Below are 25,244 nucleotides of genomic sequence, written 5' to 3'. Positions count from 1 at the left end.
GTATTAAATGTGGGGGTGTCCTAACTTTTTCCTCACAATAAATTTCCATTTTTGTTCATTACATTTTACAACTTGTGTTTAAAAGTAATTAAATTTTTTTTTTGTTTAGTTATATAAGGTCCATCTCTCACAAGTCAAGTCAACTTTATTTATATAGCGCTTTTTACAATAGACATTGTCTCAAAGCAACTTTACAAAATCCAGGACCAACAGATACAAAAAACCCCTGTTGAGCAAGCCAAGGGTGACTGTGGCAAGGAAAAACTCCCTGAAAATTACAGGAAGAAACCTTGAGAGGAACCAGACTCAGCAGGGCCCATCCTTCTTGGGTGGCCTGGAGGATACTTCAAATAAATACACGATTTACACAGAGCATACGAACACAGAATTAAATGATCTAAAAGTTATAACTGGTAATAAATGGATAAATAATAATAGAGTTGTTCTTCGCTCTAGTGTTCAATAATGTCTGTAGTGATTTCTTGTCATTCTTGGTGCAATTACTCCAGATCCGTCACATCCGGCAGGAGCAGCATAGTTGTCACGGCAGTCTCGACTTTAATCCTTAACCTCGGCGGGTTCAAATGTTCAGTACTGTTCAAATGAAGCTCAAATGTTCATATGTTTAAATATGTTCAAAAAGACAAAGGTTTTCATGGGGTGTCCTAACTTTTTCACATGACTGTATTTAAAAATAGTGACAGGCCTAATCATGTGAAACTGGTTAGTAGTATTACAATACCCATATAGTTTTGTTCTGTGGTCTAATAAAAATGATAAATAGTCTATGGGATGCTTGTATAACCTGTAACCTTGATAACCTGTTCTTAAGTATATTGGTTCTTAGAAATACATGTATTTAATTCTATATGAGTAAGGTCACATTTTACTGTACACATCTATGGAATTTAGCAGAAGCTTTTGTCCAGATTTACTTGTTTTTTTTGGCCAAATACCATTCATGTAATTGAGGATTAAAGGCCTTGTTTAGGGGCCCAACAATGGGAACTTGGTGGTAGTAGGAATTAAACTGACAACTTTCTGATAACTGGTCCAGTACCATAACCATCTTCAGCAACAGCTTTATTTCCCCCTATGGTGTCTGGTACCTAGCAGACAATAAATGTTAGTTAATCAAGCTGAGGGCCAAACAGCAGTTTGTGGAATGTATTTTGATGTGGACATTTGGGTCAAAAGTACCAGAATCAGGAATGAAATGCTTTTCTGTAATTTTCTTTCTTATTCATATTAACTGTTACAATTTACCATCTATGTAAAAAGAGCAAAGCAACATTGCCAATGAATGCAATGCACCATATCAGGTAATCCAGCTATGGAGGATTTATTGTGACAGCAACAATTCAGACAGCATCAAAATGGTTAATTGAAATATATTTGACCAAAACTTTGTTTTTAATTCAGTATTATTTGGTAATGCAGGCCGGCAAGTTTCAATCCATAAAATCTAGGTATCAAATCTAAATGGGATTCTGCAGATCCTTAAACACAGTGGTTAAACAGTGGTTGAGTCCAGACTGTCGCTAACACAAACTCTGCTTTGACTGCTGCTATAGCTAAGACGAATCCTGAGTGACTTCATATTGGCTGTGTTTTTTTTTATTACACTTAGTGTAGAAAGTCACTTGGTTTTCTCGTCATTTGTGGTTTCTATGGTGGCTGCCATATAAAACTATAAAAACATACCATAAAAAATGAGTCATGTTCATGATTAAGCATTAAGAGGTAGAGCATATAGTCATTTTTTAACCTCAAACAAATTAAATATAATTGTTTGAATTGTGTTATTATTTTGACATATTTTTTTCCAGATCAAGTGGAGGAACAAATGATGAAATCACTCAATGTTGAGGAAAAAAAAACTTGTCACCTTGTAATTTGCATTTCTAAAACAAATACTGGCCACAAATGCAAATAAGTCTGCAGTGAATAAGGTTAACAAACCTTTACAAACTAGTGGACTTGGCTAATTAAAAGAAAGCATGGCTACTTTAAGAGAGTTGTCAATTAAAACAATGCACAGGATTATAATATTTTACTCAAGAAGGAAATGCAACACAGAGTGTGGCAAAGGATGTAGGTTCCCAGTTAGCTGTGTCTAAAATTTGGGGCAAGTTCATACAAAATGGGAATGTGGGGAAGACCCAGGGGACCAAGGAAGATGTCAAAAGCTTTAAAATAGAAAACAATAAAGCGATATGCCTTAAAAATAGAAGATGCACAACAACAAGAAAGAAAATCAAATGGACTGGCGCAGGAGTCAATTTTATTACAGAACTGTAAGAAATCTACTAAATGAAATAGGCTTTACATGTACAAAAGCCAACATTAACACCTAAACTAAAGAAAACAAAGCAGCAGTGGGCTCAAAAGAAACAATTATGAAGACTTGATTCTCATCATTACAATGCACAGGTGTACATTTAAATTATTTTGGACATTTTCCCCATTCCATCAATGGGTAATAGATTTGATAATGAAGTCATTTACAGGATGATGATGAATCTTGTCACAAAGCAAAGTGTTGAAGCTTTTTTGGAAAGGCATATCTACTCAATGACAAGGTCAGTAAACGGTCTGGATCTCAATTCGATTGAAAGTTTATGGAGGTAGCCGCTCAGGTGGCGCAGCGGTAAAAAGACACGCGCTGCAACCAGGGCTGGATTTCGAAGGAGCGTCGTTTCGAATCCAGCTCTGCCTTCACGGTCGAGGCTGGGCGGCTATGGACAACGATTGGCCTGTTGTCCGGGTGGGGGGCGGGACTTGAGACCGTAGGGGATGCTCTCTCAGGAACGGGGCGGTTGCGCCCTCTGCTGGCTGGTTGGTGGCGCCTGTATGGAGACGGGAGGGGGTGCGGCGGAGTGTGTGATCCTCCGTGCACAGTACTCTGCCACGCTACACTCGTCAAGTGTGGGTGATAAGACGGTCGATTGGCTGTGCACGTTTCGGAGGAGGCGTGGAACGGCCTCTTCAGCCCCAATCAGGAGCAGGAATCCGCACTAATGAGAGGATGATAGATGGGATGAAATTGGACGTGCTAAATTAAAAAAAAAAAAAAAAAAAAAAAAAAAAAAGAAAGTTTATGGAGGTTAAAAAAGTTGCTCAGTGGGAAGGCTCCATCATGTAAAACTAATCTTTCAACGGCTATTCAAGAAAGTTGGAACCAGCTGGATGTTCAGTACTGTTTTTCATTAGTAAAGTCTGTGCCTCAAACAATTCAGGCCATCAGGCCATTCGGCTTTTTGTTGATGATTCTACCTGGTCTTGAAAAATATGCCACCATGTAAAATAATTGTATTTCATTTGTTTGAGGTATGCGACTAAACAAAACAGGGTTTGTGTCATAACCATGATTGGTTTATTTGCTACAAAGTAAAAAAGTTGGTTGATCATTCTCCAAGTGTGTTGATTCCATTTTTTGCCAGGGGTTGTATGGACACCACTAAAATTGTTTTAAAGATTAAATCATTATTTAAATGCAATTAAAATGACATAACATCCATGTAAATTAGGATTATTAGCAAAACGTACACATTTTTAGCAGTTTGTAATAAATTAATTAAACAAGCAAATTTTAATAGCACAAAACAATTAATATAACAAGTGCTTTCTCCAAATTCAACACACAATGCCACTTCTACTGCACGTTTTTCTACTACAATACGGTGTATTTTTTATTTGAAATGACAGTCAACTTTTTTTTTCTTTTTATCTGAAGGTGAGGCTTGCCTCTGAGCCCAGCTCTGCATTGCCATGGATGCCTGTGCCCGGATCAGATGTGTTCCACTTAAAAACCGTGCCAGCATCAGAAAAGAGGTAGTTTTAAAAACACATTCATAAATTGTATTCTGCATTACTGTAGGTCACAGTTTTGTTCTGAACATTGGGATTATTATTGTGTTGCTTTTTCCCTCATTTTTATACTTGCAGTCAGTTTGGAATGGCATACTGGCACATGAGCATATAATTTAAATATTCCCAACAAACCTCTCTATTAATCTAGCCTCACCTAATGGCTTTCTCAGCAAAATATTGAGTTAATTGTTATATTTTCCAATATCTTAGGCCCACCAATTATGTTTTGGTGGATGCCGGTGACTCTGCTGACACTTCTCAGTGATGTGCTAGCATGTGAACCTGCTGCGCCACACGAGCGACCCATAGATTACTGTTGGATAGTGTGTGCTTTAGAGTTAAACAGGGAAACTACTTTGCTTTTGAATGATTTACATCATAAATTGAGAAATGAATATGCCTTTATTTACATGCCCACTTTACTGTACTGTGTATGAACTATCAGCTGTAACTGGTCTTGTGCTTGTATAATTAGACTATCCGTGAGAATCCAGCCCTGTCTCTGAGAAACCTTCTGAAAAACAGGAAAGAGCTGAGCAACGTTGTGCCAGAGCTGCACACTAAAGAATCACAGTGTCTGCCAGAGGTATGGCTACTTGCTAATGAAATGCTTCAAAAAAATTCCACTGAAGTATGTGTGATTGCATTAGTGACTGTAACTGTTTTTGTGGTAAAACTGAAAAATTACCATGTAATTGTACAGTACTTTGTTCATGTCAAAGGAAGCTGAGTGATTCTGAAAGTTTCAGTAGAAATTGCTGATACAGCAGGGGATTCAGTCTTGTGGATTTTGGTTTGGCTTCTTACGTTAGTCTTAAGCTGTCCAACCTCAGTCTTATCTCAATCTTTATAAGTGCTGATAATATATTCTAGCAGTCATCCTGTTCCTGACATGTTTATCTGCTGCATCTCTTTTAAAAAGGTGTTTTTTTAGGCTTACTCATTAGACCACAGAAGTGTTTAGGGAGGCGTTACTGATCGCAAAACGTCAGAAGCTAAATTATGTAAAAAGACTTTAGTGATATTGCATTGATAAAATGTATAATCTAAAATCTTTGCTGTCAGTCAGCATTATGCAAATCCCTTTTCCAGACATTTGTAAAATGATATAAAAACAAGAATCTGTGGTTCGTTAATTTTCTTGAACCTTTGAGAAAGGATTTCCAGTGTTTTCACTGACCACTTTTTTGTAAACATAGTTAAAGTAAATGTGATGCCTGTAAATGCAGGATCTTTACCATCTACAGTACATAATATTGTGATGAGATTCAGGAAATCCGAAAAAGCTCAGTCCACAGAGAGCATGACTGGAAACCACTGTTTAATGTGTTTGGCCTTTGAACCCTTGTGCAGCATTGTGAAAAATATAGCCACATGGGTTCAGAGAACTTCAGAAAACTATTGAGTCCACTGCTGCATAATGAAATTCAACAATAATCTCTGTTACACAAACAGAAAGCCTTACATCAATTATGTGCTGATACACTGCCAAAGTTTACTTGGCTGAAGCTCATTTTAGATGGACTGAAAGACAATAAGTGGGAAAGACAATAAAACATGCAGTCAAGTTAATTAGAGATACAAAATTGTCCGTGACTGTGTTCGACATTAAACTTGTGAACTGATGAATCTTGTGTAACCAGTAACTACCTGCCCTGTCATGAATGTAACCAAAATGTGTAAAACATGACAATAAAATTCTAATAAATAACATACAAACTACAATGAAATATTGAAAATCTTTTTTTTTTTACCACTTTTGTTTGGAAAATGAGGTTTGTAAATATTATGTTTGAAAATTGTATTGTTGTGTGACAAACCTAAAAATTAAAAGCAGTTTTTCAGCCAGCATTATTGCAATGCTGATTATGATTTGTGTACATTTGCATCATGGCTGTTTTCTTTCTTTTAGATACATTTTGTATGTTTACCAAGTCCTTCAGATGGGGAAGATTTCACACTACAGGCAAGTATTAACATGTGAACACAATTCCTAATGTTTAAGCTTAGGTCGTTTCAGGCAGAGCCATTGCTATCGGGGGATGGGAAGGATCGAGGGGTCTCTGGCCGAGGCCCCGAGATGGATTGGCGTCCTGTCTTTGGGGTATTACTGTGTTAGCACCCAGTGTTTCTAGGGAAGCTGGACTCACCATGACCATGACCAGGACAGAGTAGTGGTAAAACATGAAAATGAAATAAAATATGAAAAAGTTTCATTTTCATCAACCTTCATTATCCTGGTCAGGGTTGCAATGTGGCCGGTTCAACAAGGGAAACACTGGGCACTAGGCACTAACACCCTGGATAGGGTGGCAATCAGTGACAGGACTTGGCCACCTAACAGATCATTAAATAGGGTCCGTGTTGACACCTGGTCGATAGCACCGCTTAGATTTGAATCGAAATGAGAAACCCCTGTTTGGTGTGGGAAAACTTTGACCTTTATAAAAACCTGACTTTAACTTCCACTTAATACATTTCAGAAAGAATTGAAACTCTGACAAACCACACAAATATTCCTCAGCCAGCACGAGGCTGGTACAAACAGTGAGAGTATTGCAACAGAGGAATTGGCAGTGAGTAGATTGGGTTAAACACTGGGCAAATTGGAAACAAACACTAAAATCATGCCAGTTACACAGATTTTTAAACCTGTTTTAATAATGAAAACTGGTTTTAACTAAATATAACATGTTCAGTCACAGAGGCCAAGTCTGTATATAAAGACAAAGTTACAAGCAAATAGTTCAAAATCACAATTCAGAAGACGTGGAGAACAAAGCAAGGTTGGTCGATCTGCAAACAGATTATTGTAAGGCAAAGTATTTACATAACTATGGTCAAGACACAAAACGGCAGAAAATGGAACAGTGCTCAGTACAGGCTCGTGTAGTGCTCTGATACCTGGTCTGCAAACACAAGCGGGTGTAAGTAGGGAGAAACAAGGCAATTATAAACATAAAACAGGTGCAGCAAATCAGGTTAACCAACTACCTGTAAACAGGTGCAAACAAGGCTAAAACTCTGGGGACTGAGAACGGGTAGGAAGTGAACAAGGCTGAGACTGGTGTGAACCATTGATTATTGTTATTATTGTTGTTGTTTTTCTTATTATTATTATTGAACATCTGTCATAAAAATCAGTGGAAACATTTTAAAGCTCTTTATACAATTATGGTACATATATACATACGCTTCAATAAATGACCTGTAATGACCTGATTTTGTCTTGCTGACAGGCGCTGACCTCTCTCTCCGCTGAGCTGTTGGAGTTACTCAGATCACTCCATGTACATACTCTCAAAGAGGAGGAAGTGCTGCTCCTCAAAGATTTCAAGCGATTGTATGAGAGAAAAGTGGGAGTTTCTCAGGTGATTTATCTAGTACTTGCATTACTAGAAATGTGTTCATATGTGTTTGAAGTTGGATGATCTCATTTCCTGGGGATCAAGTCTCTTTTTCTGAGTTTTTTGTGGTTTTCTAGGTGTGTGGTATGTTTTTTTGGAGGGCTTAGTTTGTGGTGAGCCAAATTGCGTTTGATTGTTATTTGTGTGTGTTAAGTACTTATGGACTGAGCCTATTATAGACTACATATTTTGTAAATTAGAGTTTTAATGTTAAAATAAATATCCAATGAATGGTTGCTATTGGTTGTTTGAAAGCACCACTGGTTACATGTGTATCCTGGTGAATGGGATTTTTGAAATGTAGGACATTCCCAGATTAGCATCCCTTAGTGGTTCCTGGAACAACATTCCTTTTAATGAATCATTGCTAACTAAGGAAATCAGTGTATTTCCCCTACTGTATCCACTTCTGGGTCAACATTCTTTTCTAATGTCACCTTTCAGTTAGTCACTCAGGTGGCACAGAGGGCTATTACATTATCCCACCACCACTGAAATCCAGGTTCGAATCTCCCACACAATTGGTTATGTCTGGGAGGAGGGGATAGCCAAAACCCTGTGATTGATTGGCACCCCATTCTATGTGTCTTGTTATGGATATTTACGAGGCTCCGGAACTATATCTGAGAACTAAAATACCACTCTACCAAAAGATATCCTTTTATTTCTGTTAGTTGTTGTAGGTTAAAATCTCTCATTGGGTTAAGATCTGGTGACTGTAGTCATATGAGTATTTTCATAATTAACAAGCCTTGGATCCTGAAGCATGGGACTTTGTTATTCTAAAAAAAGACCAGTCCTGTCTGGATAGAATTGTTTTATTATAATTCATGAATGATCAGTTAATGTAAATTTGTATTTATTTACAGTGGCTCTCACTACTAAGGGGACAAATTACATCTCTTGCATTTAGCAGATGCTTTTATTCAAAGGGATTTGCAAGTGTGAGCAGTTAAGGTCCTTGCTGAGCGTTCCAACAGTGGCAACCTGGCAACCCACCTTTTTACTAAGCACTTAAGCTGACTTGTACTTATTTACTAAACCTTTTTTTCCATTTCCAAAAAAACCCCAAAACACTTTGGTTCTAACAGGTTTCAGCAGATTTGTGTTCTTCGACTGTTGTTTACTAAAACTTGAGAAATGAAATGTTTACTATGGAAGCACTTCTGTAAGTCACTCTGGATAAGAGCGTCTGCTAAATGCAGAAAATGTAAAAAATGTAAATGTCGTGGAGCCTGAACCAGTGACCTTCTGGTCACTAGTCCAGTACTTTAACCACTGTACCAATGCCTTGTGCCATTTATCATCACAAACTACACTATCAGAATATCCCAGACAGCATAAAAGGGCATTTAGACCCAATTACTGTCAATGCCTATATTATACTTGGTGTACATCACATGTGCCAAAAGTAAAGTCAGTAAGATCTTTTTAATCACTGTCTTACTTTCTTAATTAAAAAATGATGTCAGCTATTCCTGTTAAATACTCCAAGTATACGTGTCACAGAGCATGAGAAGATGATAATTTAATTTACCTTAATTTACTGCTTTTTATTTATCCGTTTATTATAGCTTTCCATTATGAAAGCTCCTTGCTGAATGAATAAAATATCTAGTGAGTTGGACGTTGAGGTTGTGGTGGAGAGTATGGAATTAAGAGCCACACTGATGGCAGTGAGTGTTGTTAAAAAGCATTCTGTGTTTTTATCACTGCAGGCTAGCTTATCCAGATCTTTGTGCGTAATGAGACATGGCATCCCTCCACCAGTCAGTGTTTGTACTATGCTGAGGCTACTAACTTGCTATACAGCCGGGATCAGATATGCACTGGAGTTACAGTCTTTGCAAAGGGGCGTATCAGAGTCATGCCAAGCTGAGGACGATGACACTAACCAGTCGGTCTCATCTATTGAAGAGGATTTTGTTACGGCTTTTGAACATCTCGAAGAGGAGGAGACAGGTTAGTCACCAATCAGGTTTTACCTCTTAATTGTAATACATATTTAAATAAACCTAGTCAATGGGGCTGGGCAGTATGACCAAAGATTTGTGTCACAGTATTTTTTTACAGTATGTTTTATTTTTTGTATTACTTTTATGTCTGTGGCTTATTCTACTATCACATGTACATAGAACATAAAACATTTTAATTTTACCATATATAATGCAGGTTTTGAGTACTATAAGCTTTGCTTGGTCCCACAAACATATGACACAATATATAATGGAATTAATACACGTGAAACAGTAATATATACAATGTTTATATAAGTGCACTGTTATACTGATATATGACTCCACTGTACAATTTGACCACAGGTCTGTTGTAGAAAAGTGGACGACTGTATATACACTGATCAGCCATAACATTAAAACCAACTCCTTGTTTCTACACTCACTGTCCATTTTATCAGCTCCACTTACCATATAGAAGCACTTCGAAGTTCTACAATTACTGACTGTAGTCCATCTGTTTCTCTACATACCTTTTTAGCCTGCTTTCACCCTGTTCTTCAATGGTCAGGACCCTCACAGGACCACCACAGAGCAGGTATTATTTGGGTGGTGGATCACTCTCAGCACTGCAGTGACACTGACATGGTGGTGGTGTGTTAGTGTGTGTTGTGCTGGTGTGAGTGGATCAGACACAGCAGCGCTGCTGGAGTTTTTAAATACCGTGTCCACTCACTGTCCACTGTATTAGACACTCCGACCTAGTTGGTCCACCCTGTAGATGTAAAGTCAGAGACGATCGCTCATCTATTGCTGCTGTTTGAGTTGGTCATCTTCTAGACCTTCATCAGTGGTCACAGGACGCTGCCCACAGGGCGCTATTGGCTGGATATATTTTTGGTTGGTGGACTGTACTTAGTCCAGCAGTGACAGTGAGGTGTTTAAAAACTCCAGCAGCTCTGCTGTGTCTTATCCACTCACACCAGCACAGCACACAATATTACACCACCACCATGTCAGTGTCACTGCAGTGCTGAGAATGATCCACCACCAAATAATACTCTGTAGTGGTCCTGACCATTGAAGAACAGCATGAAAGGGGGCTAACAAAGCATGCAGAGAAACAGATGGACTATAGTCAGTAATTGTAGAACTACAAAGTGCTTCTATAATAATAATAATAATAATACATTTTATTTGTAATGCACTTTACATTTGGACACAAATCTCAAAGTGCTACATAGTAAAAAGCATAGTAAAAAACTTTAAAACCATCAATTAATTAGGAATGGTAAGTTCCTCTAAAAAGAAAAGTTTTAAGTCCCTTTTTAAAGCTGTCTATTTTCTGAGGAGCTCTCAACTGGTCAGGTAGAGCATTCCACAAGCGAGGTGCGGCAGAAGAACTTTTCTATATGGTAAGTGTAGCTGATAAAATGGACAATGTGTGTAGAAACAAGGTGGTTTTAATGTTATGGCTGATCGGTGTATCTCCACTTTCAGCTTGCTTAGTTGTTGGTAAAACATTGGCATAGTAACTGACCTGAAGTATTTTCACCCCAGTAATACTACAGCTGTTGTATTAACTATGCTACGGTATGGTAGTATATGAAAAATTCATACCGTATGAGGAATCAAAGCTGGAATACCGAATGAACCGTCATACCGCCCAGCACTACTAGTCACCAAGTTGGACTAATGAGCAGCGTTTAGCTTTGCATGTCTAATATTGCATCTACAGCAGAACACCCTGTATGTGACCGACTTTTCTTCTTTTGCAGCTCTTCATAATAAGCGAAACCAGAGAGATGTGGCCTCCCAAACTCTCCCCTCCCATTTTAAAGATTTATCTGGCTCACGCATTATCATAAGCTCAGTTTCCAAAAAGTCCTCGAACAAACAGAAGTATACCACCGAAGTGTCGGGATCAGAACCGAAGCCACCAGCATCAATGTCTAGAGCTACAGAAGATGACTGGAACTCATCCGCACCAAGTAACCTATCGAAAGGTCGTGTTACCTCCACGTCACTTACAGAATCTGACGAATCTGATTGCTCCAGTCCAAGTCCCATAATTTTTTTAGATGAGGTTGGTTATCAGAAAAGTCTAAAGGCGAAGCTTGACATTCCCAAGATCCCAGTTCTTAAAGACGGAGTAGAAGACTCTGACTCTGAGGTTAGTGAGTTTTTTGATAGCTTTGATCAATTTGATGAGCCAGATCAGTCTTTTGACCTCACCATCAAGATGCCAAAAGAAAAGACCCTTGGTGGTTCAAAGAAAAAGCAGTCTAATAGCACTGTTAGTAAATATTCTTCAAAGAGTGTCTCAACCGCAATGAACCCTCACAAGTTCGACCACAAGACTCCAGCCAACATCAAGAAACCCACACCACTGAAGCCAGGCTCTCCATACAGTATACACTCTGAATCCCCAGATTCTCCGCGACCGGTGAGAACTTCCTGTGAGGAAAGTGGAGGTCTTTTCAGCCCTGTTCACTCATCAGCGTTTAGTCCTCTGGGAGAAGGAGCATTGGAGTGTTTTTGGAAAGTGGAAGGAGACAATTCAGAATTGCGCAAGCCACAGGATCTCTGTTCACTATATAAAACATATTCTGATTTTGCAAACAACCTGTCGAAAGAAATCCTTCGAACTGTTTGTGGATACTCGTCTCCTGTTGACATTAATATTAATACGAATTTGAGTTGTGTGTGCCATAAAGAATTTACAAACACTAACGGACACCTTATGAAACTGTCTGAAATTCAGGAGACGGTCACTATTAACAAATCACAGTCTCTGAAGGACGGAATTCAGAAGTTCGCTACAGACTTGGTGGAAAGGAGCATCGGCAGTGCCTTAAGAGATTTGCAGAAAGGAGTATCCTCCTGCACAACACTACTTTGTCGCTTAGCCGCCAGGCTTACCTCTTCAGTATTTCAAATGGCCTTTCATGAGATCGGAATGCGCCATGCTTACGTGTTAAAAGAGCGTGCCATAAATGGATTGGCTAGCTTCCTTGTCGGCGAAGCAGTCTCTGGAGCTCTTAAAGAGTTTCTGTTTGTAAAAAAGCAGATTTTTAACAACACCGTTGCCAGATTTGCAGCTGATCTTGCTGAGGAGTTGATATTTGAGGGCATTATGGAGGTTTGCCAGTTTTCACATCCTTCGACCCCTCTTACCCCAAAGGACTGGTCTTTTGAGCAAGACGAGGAAGTTGTCTGTTCTTATGCTTCAGACCTTTCAGAGTCAGTTCTTCAAGAGGCCTTCATAGAACTGTCTCAAGCTGATGTGACTTTCACCACACAGGCAGCTATTAGCGTGTCACTAGACAATATCTGCTATGTCAGCGCTGAAGACACATCCAAGACCACAAAAATCTGCAATGCACAGATGAATTACCGGGAATGCCAGTCACTTGCACAGGCTGGAACCCAAGAAAAAGATGGACACACTGTAAAGAAAGCTTTATACTGTGTGTCTGGAATGGCTAGTTGTGTTCCAGTCCCTGCAGCTGGAAAAGCAATGTCTTACCTGCAAAACCCAGAAGAGACGTGTCAGTATAAGTCTAGCATTAGTCACACGTGTCAAAGCAGTCCCAAACGGAGCATTTGTTTCCAAGGAAGAGCAGTGACTTCCACATCCAACACTTCTACGACACAACCATCTGAATCAGTCCAAGCTGTTTCCAAAATCTGTAGTCCTTGTGGCAATTTAAGAAATATGCCTCTTCAAACGGGTCCTGAGAAATTTTCAGTTGCAAAAGCTGGAAACATTGGAAATGTTTCTGGTACAATGGCTGAGACTATAATGAGTGAAGCATTGGACATGACTACAAGAAAAATGAAGAAAAAAGCTGAAGATTGTGCTGATTTCTTAAGTAAAACTCTTGGGGGTCAAGTTGTCACATGTGCTGGTATAGCAAAATCCCAGGATGTGGCATGTCAGAGCTCACCACCCTACGAATTACACGTGCCTCAGAAAATGTCGTTTCTTTCTAAAGGATATTTGACAGAACCGTCATCGTGTTTCCTGCAACCTCAGACGACTTTAAAGAACATGGAAAAAGCAAGTTCTCAATTCTCAAAAAGTGTATGTTCAGTCAGCAGATCCCCTCCAGAAATCCCATCTGCCATGATAAAGGATACTTTAGAAGTGCCCAGTTTTGAGGGTACTATTCGTGGAGGCAGAAAAAACACAGACATGCTTGGTGGTAACTCTGGAGCAAAATCCAGTGGAAGTCCTGGCACTCCTCCGTCAACCCCTCAGCAACCCTCAGACGTCTCTAATGAGAAAAACATAAAACAGTTTTCAAAAAAGCTTAAAGGCAAGCTCGCGAAGGAATTCTCCCCTGCAACACCCCCTCCCACTCCGCACTACCAGTCCAGTTCGAGCCCCAAAGGCGAGAGCTCTGACTCGGAGAAGGCAGAATTCGTGCTAAAGCTTATTAGGTCCCTGTCTGAAGAAGCTATCAATAATGGGGAGGAAGATGATGACCTGGAAGACTTTGTCGATCACCACACAGAACTAATTCCCAGTGCTGGAGGCAAACCCATTGAGAGAGGAGCTCTACGTTATGCAGAGCTTTTGGCATGCCATATTGTATCCATGGCAACTGAAATGGACACTTTAAGCATTGCTGGTGTTGTAAGCAAGCCAGACATAAAGGAAGGCAAGGGTGGTGCAGCTTTTCATAGTGCAAAGTTTTCTGAACAAACCTTAAATTCTTTGTGGACCTATGCTGGGGAAATGGCTGGGGAAGTCATCAATGATGTCAAGAGGATGGTAAGTTCCAGGCACTGCTATTACAGAACGGTCAAAAAGGGATCTAATAAATCAAATAAGCATCAGGGTGGTGAGCAGAAAGATTGCAGCATGGCTAACGTCCTTTCTACATCAACTATTAACCCTCAGAGTGACACCTCAAGTAGAACGTCAGCGGAGTACCCAAGCTGTGAAAGTGTTACTGATGAACACGCAGGACACGTCATTAAGGTGGTTAAGAAAGACGGAGGGGGTCGAGAACTTATCTTGGACCAGTATGCCAGTCAGCTGGCTTGTAGGTCGATCAAATCAGGCTTAGCTCATGCTGCACAGAAAGTAAAACAAAAGTCCCCTTTAAAACTTCACTCATCTTGGCATTTACAAGATGATGGCATCCATAGCCCCGGCGGATTCTCACCATCCGAGTCGTCTCCAGCTAGTCTCGCCCAAGAGCGAGTCGTCTCCTCTGGTGAATCGACGCTTTGTGTTTGTCAGGGTGATGACAGCACGAGTAGGAGGGAATACATGGAACGTGTGAACTTTGCAGAGTCGCTGGCTTATAATATCACGCGTGATGTCACCAGAAAGCTAAGGATGGCAACAGTCAGGCTTCCAAAGTCTCTTACTGACTCATGTCTTTATAGAAAGTCAAAGGTCGAAGACGTGGCTGAAAATCTAATCAAAACCGCGTTCTCTTGTTCCGTGTTGCCATACACAGACAAAAACAGGCAGTACCACAGCACCAGCAGCTTGGATGATGGAAACTACAACCACGGCGTCATGCAAGTAATTGAGCACTATGCCAAAAAGATCGTTGATGACACTTTGGAAATGACCCTAGAACCCACAAATCTTCAGACAGCAGAAGACAGGAACTCTTTCACACAGAAGTTGACCGAGCCATACAAGGCTTGTCGGCACTGTCAAAGAGATTGTTCATTTTGCAGCAAAAACGGTCACTTAACATACTATGCGATGCACAAGAGGTTACGGCAAGACTCGGACCCAATGGTTGGCCTTGAAATTCCCCAGATCCACATAGATACAGACAAGAAAGCAGTTTTTGCAGAAGAAATGGTGTCCGCTGCGATTGAGAAAGCTAAGAAGGGACACAGTAGCACCAGCTTAAATGCAGACAGTGGGATCGGTCATGATGGTGCAAGCTTTGCAGAAAGTCTTACCACAGAGATTATGACGTCTGCGCTGTCCAACATCTGCCAAACCATCAACCTGAGGTAGATGTTGTAATATCTTGTTTGTACATCACACATGAAATGTGGTTTATTAGTCACTCAGTCATTAGATGTTTTGGGGTCAGTATTATTTCCTGTTTGAAGATAATAGTGGATGAGTGGTTCTATTGGAAAAAAAAAAAGGTTATCATAATCAGAAACATTTGCTTTCATGTAGGAAACAGGGCTTGACAGTGTTTGACTGAAAAAAAGACGAGTGATTAAACCAACAAACACTTCCACTTGTGTTGTTTTAACCAATAGAAACAAATGTACTTCTTTGTAAATAATGTTAGTGTTGAGCTCTGTAAAACAATATATGTACATATATACACTGATCAGCCATAACATTAAAACCACCTCCTTGTTTCTACACTCGCTGTCCATTTTATCAGCTCCACTGACCATATAGAAGCACTTTGTAGTTCTACAATTACTGACTGTAGTCCATCTGTTTTCTTGCATGCTTTGTTAGCCCCTTTTCATGTTGTTCTTCAATAGTCAGGACCACCACAGAGCAGGTATTATTTGGGTGGTGGATGATTCTCAGCACTGCAGTGACACTGACATGGTGGTGGTGTGTTAATGTGTGTTGTGCTGGTATGAGTGGATCAGACACAGCAGCGCTGATGGAGTTTTTAAACACCTCACTGTCACTGCTGGACTGAGAATAGTCCACCAAACAAAAATATATCCAGCCAACAGCGCCCCGTGGGCAGCGTCCTGTGAACACTGATGATGATCTCAAAGATGACCAACTCAAACAGCAGCAATAGATGAGCGATCGTCTCTGACTTTACATCTACAAGGTGGACCAACTAGGTAGGAGTGTCTAATACTGTAGAGTGGACAGTGAGTGGACACGGTATTTAAAAACTCCAGCAGCGCTGCTGTGTCTGATCCACTCATACCAGCACAACACACACTAACACACCACCACCATGTCAGTGTCACTGCAGTGCTGAGAATGATCCACCACCCAAATAATACCTGCTCTGTAGGGGTTTTGTGGGGGTCCTGACCATTGAAGAACAGCATGAAAGGGACAAAGCATGCAGAGAAACAGATGGACTACAGTCAGTAATTGTAGAACTACAAATTGCTTCTATATGGTAAGTGGAGCTGATAAAATGGACAGTGAGTGTAGAAACAACGAGGTGGTTTTAATGTTATGGCTGTTTGCTGTGTATATACAGTATATATATACAGTGTATCACAAAAGTGAGTACACACCTCACATTTCTGCAGATATTTAAGTATATCTTTTCATGGGACAACACTGACAAAATGACACTTTGACACAATGAAAAGTAGTCTGTGTGCAGCTTATATAACAGTGTAAATTTATTCTTCCCTCAAAATAACTCAATATACAGCCATTAATGTCTAAACCACCGGCAACAAAAGTGAGTACACCCCTTAGTGAAAGTTCCTGAAGTGTCAATATTTTGTGTGGCCACCATTATTTCCCAGAACTTCCTTAACTCTCCTGGGCATGGAGTTTACCAGAGCTTCACAGGTTGCCACTGGAATGCTTTTCCACTCCTCCATGACGACATCACAGAGCTGGCGGATATTCGAGACTTTGCGCTCCTCCACCTTCCGCTTGAGGATGCCCCAAAGATGTTCTATTGGGTTTAGGTCTGGAGACATGCTTGGCCAGTCCATCACCTTTACCCTCAGCCTCTTCAATAAAGCAGTGGTCGTCTTAGAGGTGTGTTTGGGGTCATTATCATGCTGGAACACTGCCCTGCGACCCAGTTTCCGAAGGGAGGGGATCATGCTCTGCTTCAGTATTTCACAGTACATATTGGAGTTCATGTGTCCCTCAATGAAATGTAACTCCCCAACACCTGCTGCACTCATGCAGCCCCACACCATGGCATTCCCACCACCATGCTTGACTGTAGGCATGACACACTTATCTTTGTACTCCTCACCTGATTGCCGCCACACATGCTTGAGACCATCTGAACCAAACAAATTAATCTTGGTCTCATCAGACCATAGGACATGGTTCCAGTAATCCATGTCCTTTGTTGACATGTCTTCAGCAAACTGTTTGCGGGCTTTCTTGTGTAGAGACTTCAGAAGAGGCTTCCTTCTGGGGTGACAGCCATGCAGACCAATTTGATGTAGTGTGCGGCGTATGGTCTGAGCACTGACAGGCTGACCCCCCACCTTTTCAATCTCTGCAGCAATGCTGACAGCACTCCTGCGCCTATCTTTCAAAGACAGCAGTTGGATGTGACGCTGAGCACGTGCACTCAGCTTCTTTGGACGACCAACACGAGGTCTGTTCTGAGTGGACCCTGCTCTTTTAAAACGCTGGATGATCTTGGCCACTGTGCTGCAGCTCAGTTTCAGGGTGTTGGCAATCTTCTTGTAGCCTTGGCCATCTTCATGTAGCGCAACAATTCGTCTTTTAAGATCCTCAGAGAGTTCTTTGCCATGAGGTGCCATGTTGGAACTTTCAGTGACCAGTATGAGAGAGTGTGAGAGCTGTACTACTAAATTGAACACACCTGCTCCCTATGCACACCTGAGACCTAGTAACACTAACGAGTCACATGACATTTTGGAAGGAAAATGACAAGCAGTGCTCAATTTGGACATTTAGGGGTGTAGTCTCTTAGGGGTGTACTCACTTTTGTTGCCGGTGGTTTAGACATTAATGGCTGTATATTGAGTTATTTTGAGGGAAGAATAAATTTACACTGTTATATAAGCTGCACACAGACTACTTTTCATTGTGTCAAAGTGTCATTTTGTCAGTGTTGTCCCATGAAAAGATATACTTAAATATCTGCAGAAATGTGAGGGGTGTACTCACTTTTGTGATACACTGTATATATAATTTTTTTAAATGCACAATTAAAGCGCTTTTGTGCTGGTCATTGTTTCCTATGGATTGAGGCGGCTGCTCTACCTTAAGTGTCGTGCACCAGGCAGATTTGCCGCTTTTCCCTTCAGTTTTTGCAGTTTGCTGCTGGCCTTTGCGACAAATTGTCCACCAAGCACATATAATTTTCACTGTTTCACAAAATACTGAACTGTCCATTCCACTTTAAATTGGAACAATAGCATTCTGAGAGAAATACAGCTTTGAGACCATTGAGCTATAAAATTGGAGTCGAATTGCTTGTCAAGGCTTTGTCACTCTTCCATATGATTTAATTTGCTTTTAAAACAATAATACAGTCAAGTGTCATGAAGTGTAGTTCAATGAAATGTAGTAGCCTTTTTTTTTTCAAATCAGTGTTTAATAACTATGTTCCAGTGCCCCCGGCAGGGAAAGCGCCAATGTAACGGAATCAACAGTCAGTCAGCAGCTTAATCTGAGTGTGGGAGATGACAGTCTTGGTAGCTGGTCTAATCTGAGCTTTGAAGACGACCATCCGGATGAAAGCAGCAGCTTCCTTCATTTAAGTGACAGGTAAAATAACACATTTTCATTGGGATCGTAAGGAAGCCAAGAAGTTCAACTTTTGACTAATAACACACTCAGTTTTACACACATTTTTCCTACTTGTGCACCGTTCACATTTGTGTCGATGTGACATCTGGAGATTATGGTGGGAAGTTAGAAGTTAATTTAAATGAAAGAGTAATTGGGATTTTGTGAGCTGAGCAAAAATAAGTGGACCAAGAAGCTGACAGGGTTTAGTGATGGGTTAGATGTTTAACACAGTAATTGCAAAAACTAAATGCTGAAGTGTGAAGCAGCTAAAAACACTACCTGGGTAACTGAGTTCGGAAAACTCCCAACCCATTCTGTGGGTGAGGTGGGAGGTGGGTGTCAAAACACGGAAGATAATTTTCGTATTTGAGACAGAGCCTTGCACAGTCGCTGATTGTTCTAGGTTTACATTCAACCTTTAAGGTAGCTATGCTGTGTATTGTAGCTTCCATTTATTCTATCATTCAATTTATGAGTTTTATTTAATGACTGCCGTGAAATGTGGCACTTTTCTTTAAAAATCTGTCCTTGAAAATTAAGCAGATTTTCCTGTGAATTTATTAGGGCCCTAGTTATTACAAATTCAGCCAGCATTAAAGTCCATGGCGTCAGTCAGTTATGATCTTTTATAAAGTTTAAAAACATTGCGCAATAGCTTATGACCCATCAACTCTGACTGTACACCAACTAGGCATAACATTATGACCACTGACAGGTGAAGTGAATAACACCGATTATCTCTTCATCACGGCACCTGTTAGTGGGTGGGATATATTAAGCAGCAAGTGAACATTTTATCCTCAAAGTTGATGTGTTAGAAGCAGGAAAAATGGGCAAGCGTAAAGATTTGAGCGAGTTTGACAAGGGCCAAATTGTGATGGCTAGACGACTGGGTCAGAGCATCTCCAAAACTGCAGCTTTTGTGGGGTGTTCAATGGTCTGCAGTGGTCAGTATCTATCAAAAGTGGTCCAAGGAAGGAACGGTGGTAAACCGGCGACAGGGTCATGGGCGGCCAAGGCTCATTGATGCACGAGGGGAGCGAAGGCTGAATCCAGCAGACGAGATACTGTAGCTCAAATTGCTGAAGAAATGAATGCTGGTTCTGATAGAAAGGTGTCAGACTTCATGCCTCGATGGGTCAGGGCTGTTTTGGCAGCAAAAGGGGGACCAACATAATATTAGGAAGGTGGTCATAATGTTATGCCTGATCTGAGTATATAAATTATTATTCTTGGCTTTAAGGTCTGTGCAGGTAAATATTTATCCTCTGATTAATTGCAGATTTAAGTCATTTCATCGGACAATTGTATTAGGATTGATAAGTTAAAGTTAAAGCTAATTAATGTTGTTTATCTGTCTCTGACTGAGCAGTTTTGTTAGAATAATATGAAATAATAATTCAGTTAAGCTTTACTATAACTGTTTTGAAAGAAAAAACCTTTGTGGGAATAATTTGGGATTTCCCTCATTTTGTACATATAACAATCTTTCTTTTAATTTTTTAATATTTCTCTTAACAGCCAAGCAGATGCTCTGTAGAAAAGCCAGAGATAGCATAGGATGGGTCAAAATGGGATTAGGGATTAATAAGTACAAACTGAGTCATACCTGAGTCATCATTCTGTGTTGTCTTTTTACAAGGGTGAGTCTTTCTAAATTATATTCTTGGCACAACTATTATCTCTATAGAGCATGAAGGCAAATCAAGTAGTTGTTTTGGATGAGGTAAAGCCCTGTAAGTGAATGAAAATATTATTGAAAGGTGGGGTTGTAAGTAGTAGTTCAGATAGAGGCGGTGTTTTCAGAGGAAATTATTCTTCATCACTGGTCAGACACTACTTCAGAAATGTACTTATCTGCTGTCCTTGACCTCAAATCAACTGAAATCAAATGTAAAGCAAATTTAAATATAACATGTTAACACTGCTTCGTGTGCTTAAATCTGTGGTAAGAGATGAATCAGACTTAGGTTGTGGGTCAAACCAAACAAATGAAGCTTCACCTTAAGTTGGCTACAGTAGATTTACAGTGAGTGACAACTCACTGAGTTACAACTTCAATGAATTGGCAAAAATGTTATCCAACATCCAGTAAATAACAGAGCCTTTGCTTAGACAAGGCAGTTGAAGTCTAGCAGTTATGGTACTGGACTAGTAATCAAAAGGTTGTCGGTTCAAGCCCACCACTGCCAGGTTGTCACTGTTGATTCTTGAGTAGGACCCTTAACTCTCAATTGCTTACACAGTATACTGTCCCAGTACTGTAAGTCGCTTTGGATAAAAGCATCTGCTAAATGCTGATAATGTAAATGTTGTGTCCTGTTCAAAGTATATAAAACTCACATTTTAAACCTTACCATCAGTTTCTTCCTCATGGTATTAGAAATGCGTCCAGCAAACTGCCCAGAGAGGGTCATCACCTGAACAAAATAGCCAATTTCTTAAGCAAAATAAAAATTCTGCTCACAATTAGCCTCATTATCACACAAGCTCTGTGTGCAGTACACAGCGGGCGGAACTTGTCATAAAGTTAGCAATACATTTTAATCTGTACATTTCAATCCCATATGCTATTTTATGTTATTAGAAGTACAAATGTATTAAGGCTATTAATACTGAGTCTGTTAGTCCTTAAAGCAACCCCTTATTAGTTTTAACCAAAAAGGCTCTGCCCTATGTCTCTGTGTTCTACTGAAAATTAATAACACATCATCATAGAAACTAAACCATTTTTGCCTTTCCACTCCTAACTCTAATTAAAAGAAATAACTGCAGGTCAGTGAAAGCTCAGTGGTTAATGTATTAGACTACTAATCAGAAGGTTGCTGGTTCACCGCCAGGTGGCCCTCAACCCTCAATTGCTGGCACTGTATACTGTCACAATTGTAAATCCCTTTAATTAAAAGTGTCAGTTAAGTGCTTTAAATGTTATCAGATTACATGGCTAAAATCACAGTACCTTTATACTATCTAATACATGACAGGAAGCTGTTTACATGACCATTTGAATAAGCAAATAAGTACTTAAACCGGATGTGCATGGCATTAACCAGGTAGTGAATATGCTTGCAGTGTTGAGTGCTCCTCTTTTCTCCTACAGCAGTAATGGGAACAGCAGTAGCTGGAGCAGTCTGGGGTTAGAGGGCGAGGTTTATGAAGAGCATTTGTCCTTCTCTCCATCAGACAGGTTGGTCCAGAGCAGGAAACGAGAGTCAGTGTGGGTTTTCTGTAATCTCAGCATGATGTCAGAGCTTTGATCACTAAGTGTTGAAAACTGCGTGTGTGTGAGTGTAGCAGCTTTTGCTTTGTAGAGATAAAGCCCGAGACACTACGGCTCTTTGTCGGTCTCCATTATGTGGTTTCAACGAACTGAATTGTACAGTTAAATGATGTGTGTCTATGTGTGAGTACATATACAATAGTGGGTGTAGAAAAGGTTGGGGAGTTCTTTGGAAGCGCTTTGTGAAGTCATGCACCCTCCCCTCCCAAAAAAAAGAAAGAAGTGTTTTTGCTGTGTGCTGCATGGCTGAGTGATGTCAGGCTCTTCTGGCTCCAGCCTCTCATAGGGTTTCTGTTCCACTGGCAAAATGTCATCTAAAATTACTGTATAATATTTCAGTTCATTGATGGGTGAATCTGAAGGCAGTGCTCCGGGTACAGTTGTATTTAGGCGTGTTCCAATCCACTGTCTTGTCCCAATCCCAATTGGAATTATTTAATTTTGATTAGGGATGCATCGATACCATTTTTTCCCAACCGAGTACGAGTACAAGTACATGTATTTTTGTGCTTGCCGATACCGATACCAATACCTATTTAGAATACTGTTTTTTTTTTAAACAAAAACACACGTGAGAAGTGACGAGAAGTTTAATGATACCACGTCCAAAAATGCACGTCAACAAGTAGCGAGTGATCAAAGTGTTTGTGCGCTGATGTGATGAAATCAAGGAGGAAAAATAAATGAATCTGAGTGGATTTGGCAACACGAATAGCATGGATTGTTCTGTAGTGAGTTGGAGGTTAATAAATATTTTTGCAATGTTGGTGTTTTGTTGTTATGTTTTGTAGAGAACGATCAGATCAGAAATACTGTAAAACGTGTGTGTGTGTGCCGGTGTATTCTGATATAAACTATATTATCCCCCTGTCCCACCTGTTTACGCTCCTCTCCTGCGTTTCCCCTCACACCGTATCCTGCGTTCTCATTGGCTGTTCGACATGTCACTCATTCCCAGTCGCACATCTGAGATCAGATATCTGACGTGCTAGAAAACTCGAGCGCTCGGTGAGCCGGTCGGATCGAGTTGTTGGATAGTTCACACTTAGCGATCGAGAGCCGAGTTTTGATCGCCGAGCGGACGTCGAGTTGCTCCCGAGCCGGCAAATCTAGCGCCGACCAGTCGCCGAGCGAAAATCTGGGCAAAAATCGTGTAGTGTGAACTAGGCATAACGCAGCAACGGGCACTAGGCACACGGTATCGGATGTTTAGTATCGGAGCCTCGTTTGCGAGTTAATGAGCGCGGTATCGGGCAAATACCCGATACCAGTATCGGTACTCATGCATCTCTAATTTTGATTGACCAACTGACCCCAATCCAGTATTAACAATCCTTCTAGATAATAAATTTTCTAATAAAGAAAAAATAGCAAAAACTTAGCATTTACAAAATTTAAAACAAACGTAATCCTACACTCATGAATAATGGTGATGTTTCAGCCATCCTCTAAACCTTCACCTGATCATTCTTATTTGCTTCGTTGTGTAAAGTTAATCTCACCTTTTCATGTACAGGTGACTGTAAACACATTTATTATGCAACACGCATATCTGTTAATATATTAGCCACTCAATACCATAATTACTAGAATGACCTAATCACTCTACTGTGTGTGACCTTAGTCTATTCCAATTCCCTGATTGTAACTACATCTTCTGCTTGCACTACTCCTGCCCAGACTTTGGAGAATTGCAGACTTTCACACTGCCTTTCCTGGGGCGGAGGTGGTGTCCTGCAGACACCTCGGCTAAGTCTCATTTAAAACAGGAGGCTGTCTTGCTTCCAGCTGTGCCTGTTGGACAACTAGCCAGGCTGATAGCACAGCTAAGATTCGAGCTTGAGAGCAGGAATAAAATTCACAAAATACAGTTAGGTTGATCAGTGAATATTGGAAAAGTTTTTTAAGCATTGAAGTGGCAGAGGGGTCTCACATGCCAGTCTACCACCGCTGAAATCCTGAGCTCTGGACTTTGAATCTCAGCTGTGCTGCTGATCTAGCCAGGCATCCATTTGCATGGCTGTGCCTGAGAGGGCTAGGTCGACGGGGTTCCTTACTGCAGCTGCAGTTGTGGCCTCTGCTGGCTGGTCAAGGCATCTGTGTGAGAGATGGATAATACGAAATAAGAAACTCTGCGAGACTCTAACTCTGTGAAACAAGGCAGTGGCATTCCACGGTCAGGGCAAGTGTAATGCCGCATTGGAGGAAGTTTCATTTGGGGATTTGGATATGCCTAGTTTTGAAGCAACACTTCTAAAATCTACTGGCCGTAGATAGTGGAACAGGTCAATATGAGAAGCAGGGATACTGGAACTGTGTGTCCACTTTCTATTTTGGCTCTGGGTGACTCTCTTGCATGCTGTTTCTGACCTTTTTCTTTCTCTCATGGCTCTGCCATTCATATTGCCTTTATTTTTCTGTTTTCTCACACTGTTGATATTTCCCCTTCTGTAGTGACTACACAGAGGAGAAGGAGACTGAGGCCAAGGACAACTTGGGTGGTAATGACTTCTTTTATTTCACATCGTTAGACTGTTCAGTAAAGGTACATGGTAAAGTGTTTGTACTTGCAGTCATGCTTCACTCCATCATTTTTCAGAACGCACAGACTTGGCAGTACAAGTGTTCCGCTGTTTTGTCCAAACTACAGCGCTGTACTTTCATATCCCTGTCTCCTCTTACTGTCCAAGCTCTGCGGGTCTGCAGATGATTTCAGACCCGGTCGCCTGGCCCAGTTTGCCAAAAGACTGTGGAAAATCAGTTTATGCTATGTGCTTGCTAAAAGAGGGGTTATCTGCTGTGATTGCCATGATGGTAGGTTTTGTGTGTGTTTAATAGCTTTTTGTGTGTTTGCTCTGGCAGGAACTGTGCGAGTAGAGAGGGGCCATGCTGAAGGGGACAGGGCTTTGCTGGTCTTTAATACAGATGTGTGTGGGCAGGGACCAGATCCCCAGCTGAGAACAGTGCTGCAGTGGATGGCAGCCTCCATTGCCGAACTACCAGTGATGCAGTTTAGCCTGCAGTCTGAACGAGAACAGCAACAGGTTAGATTAACCCATAATATGCAGTACTTTTAGATCATACATCTCAAACTGCTACTAGGTGAAGAAACGATTTGTGCCATTGACACAAAACAAGGAATCAAAATCTGTTATGCTAAATCAGTCCTTCATTTTCTTCTGGATAAATTTTTTAATTAGGTATATTTCTATCTATCTATCCATCCATCCACCCCACCTACCTATCCGTCATTCCATCTACCTCACCTACCTATCCAT

The 25,244-nt window shown here is 40.6% G+C and overlaps 1 protein-coding gene across 1 annotated transcript in view; it reads left to right on the top strand.

The window, feature by feature from the left end:
- akap11 (A kinase (PRKA) anchor protein 11) overlaps window positions 1-25,244 on the top strand; it is a 42,684-nt gene that overhangs the window by 2,876 nt on the left and 14,564 nt on the right. The window contains exons 2-11 of the mRNA XM_063005337.1: window positions 3,737-3,834; window positions 4,349-4,459; window positions 5,786-5,839; window positions 7,113-7,244; window positions 8,999-9,242; window positions 11,014-15,229; window positions 18,507-18,662; window positions 21,787-21,873; window positions 24,421-24,467; window positions 24,829-25,010. Coding sequence (XP_062861407.1) covers window positions 3,772-3,834; window positions 4,349-4,459; window positions 5,786-5,839; window positions 7,113-7,244; window positions 8,999-9,242; window positions 11,014-15,229; window positions 18,507-18,662; window positions 21,787-21,873; window positions 24,421-24,467; window positions 24,829-25,010 — 5,292 coding nt within the window. The 5' untranslated portion in view covers window positions 3,737-3,771. The remainder of the gene's footprint in view (window positions 1-3,736; window positions 3,835-4,348; window positions 4,460-5,785; window positions 5,840-7,112; window positions 7,245-8,998; window positions 9,243-11,013; window positions 15,230-18,506; window positions 18,663-21,786; window positions 21,874-24,420; window positions 24,468-24,828; window positions 25,011-25,244) is intronic.

This window comes from Trichomycterus rosablanca, chromosome 12, assembly GCF_030014385.1.
Source record: "Trichomycterus rosablanca isolate fTriRos1 chromosome 12, fTriRos1.hap1, whole genome shotgun sequence".
In the NCBI taxonomy this organism is placed as follows: Eukaryota; Metazoa; Chordata; class Actinopteri; order Siluriformes; family Trichomycteridae; genus Trichomycterus; species Trichomycterus rosablanca.
The sequence above is the reverse complement of the archived record's forward strand: the minus strand, read 5'-3'. Positions and strand labels throughout refer to the sequence as shown.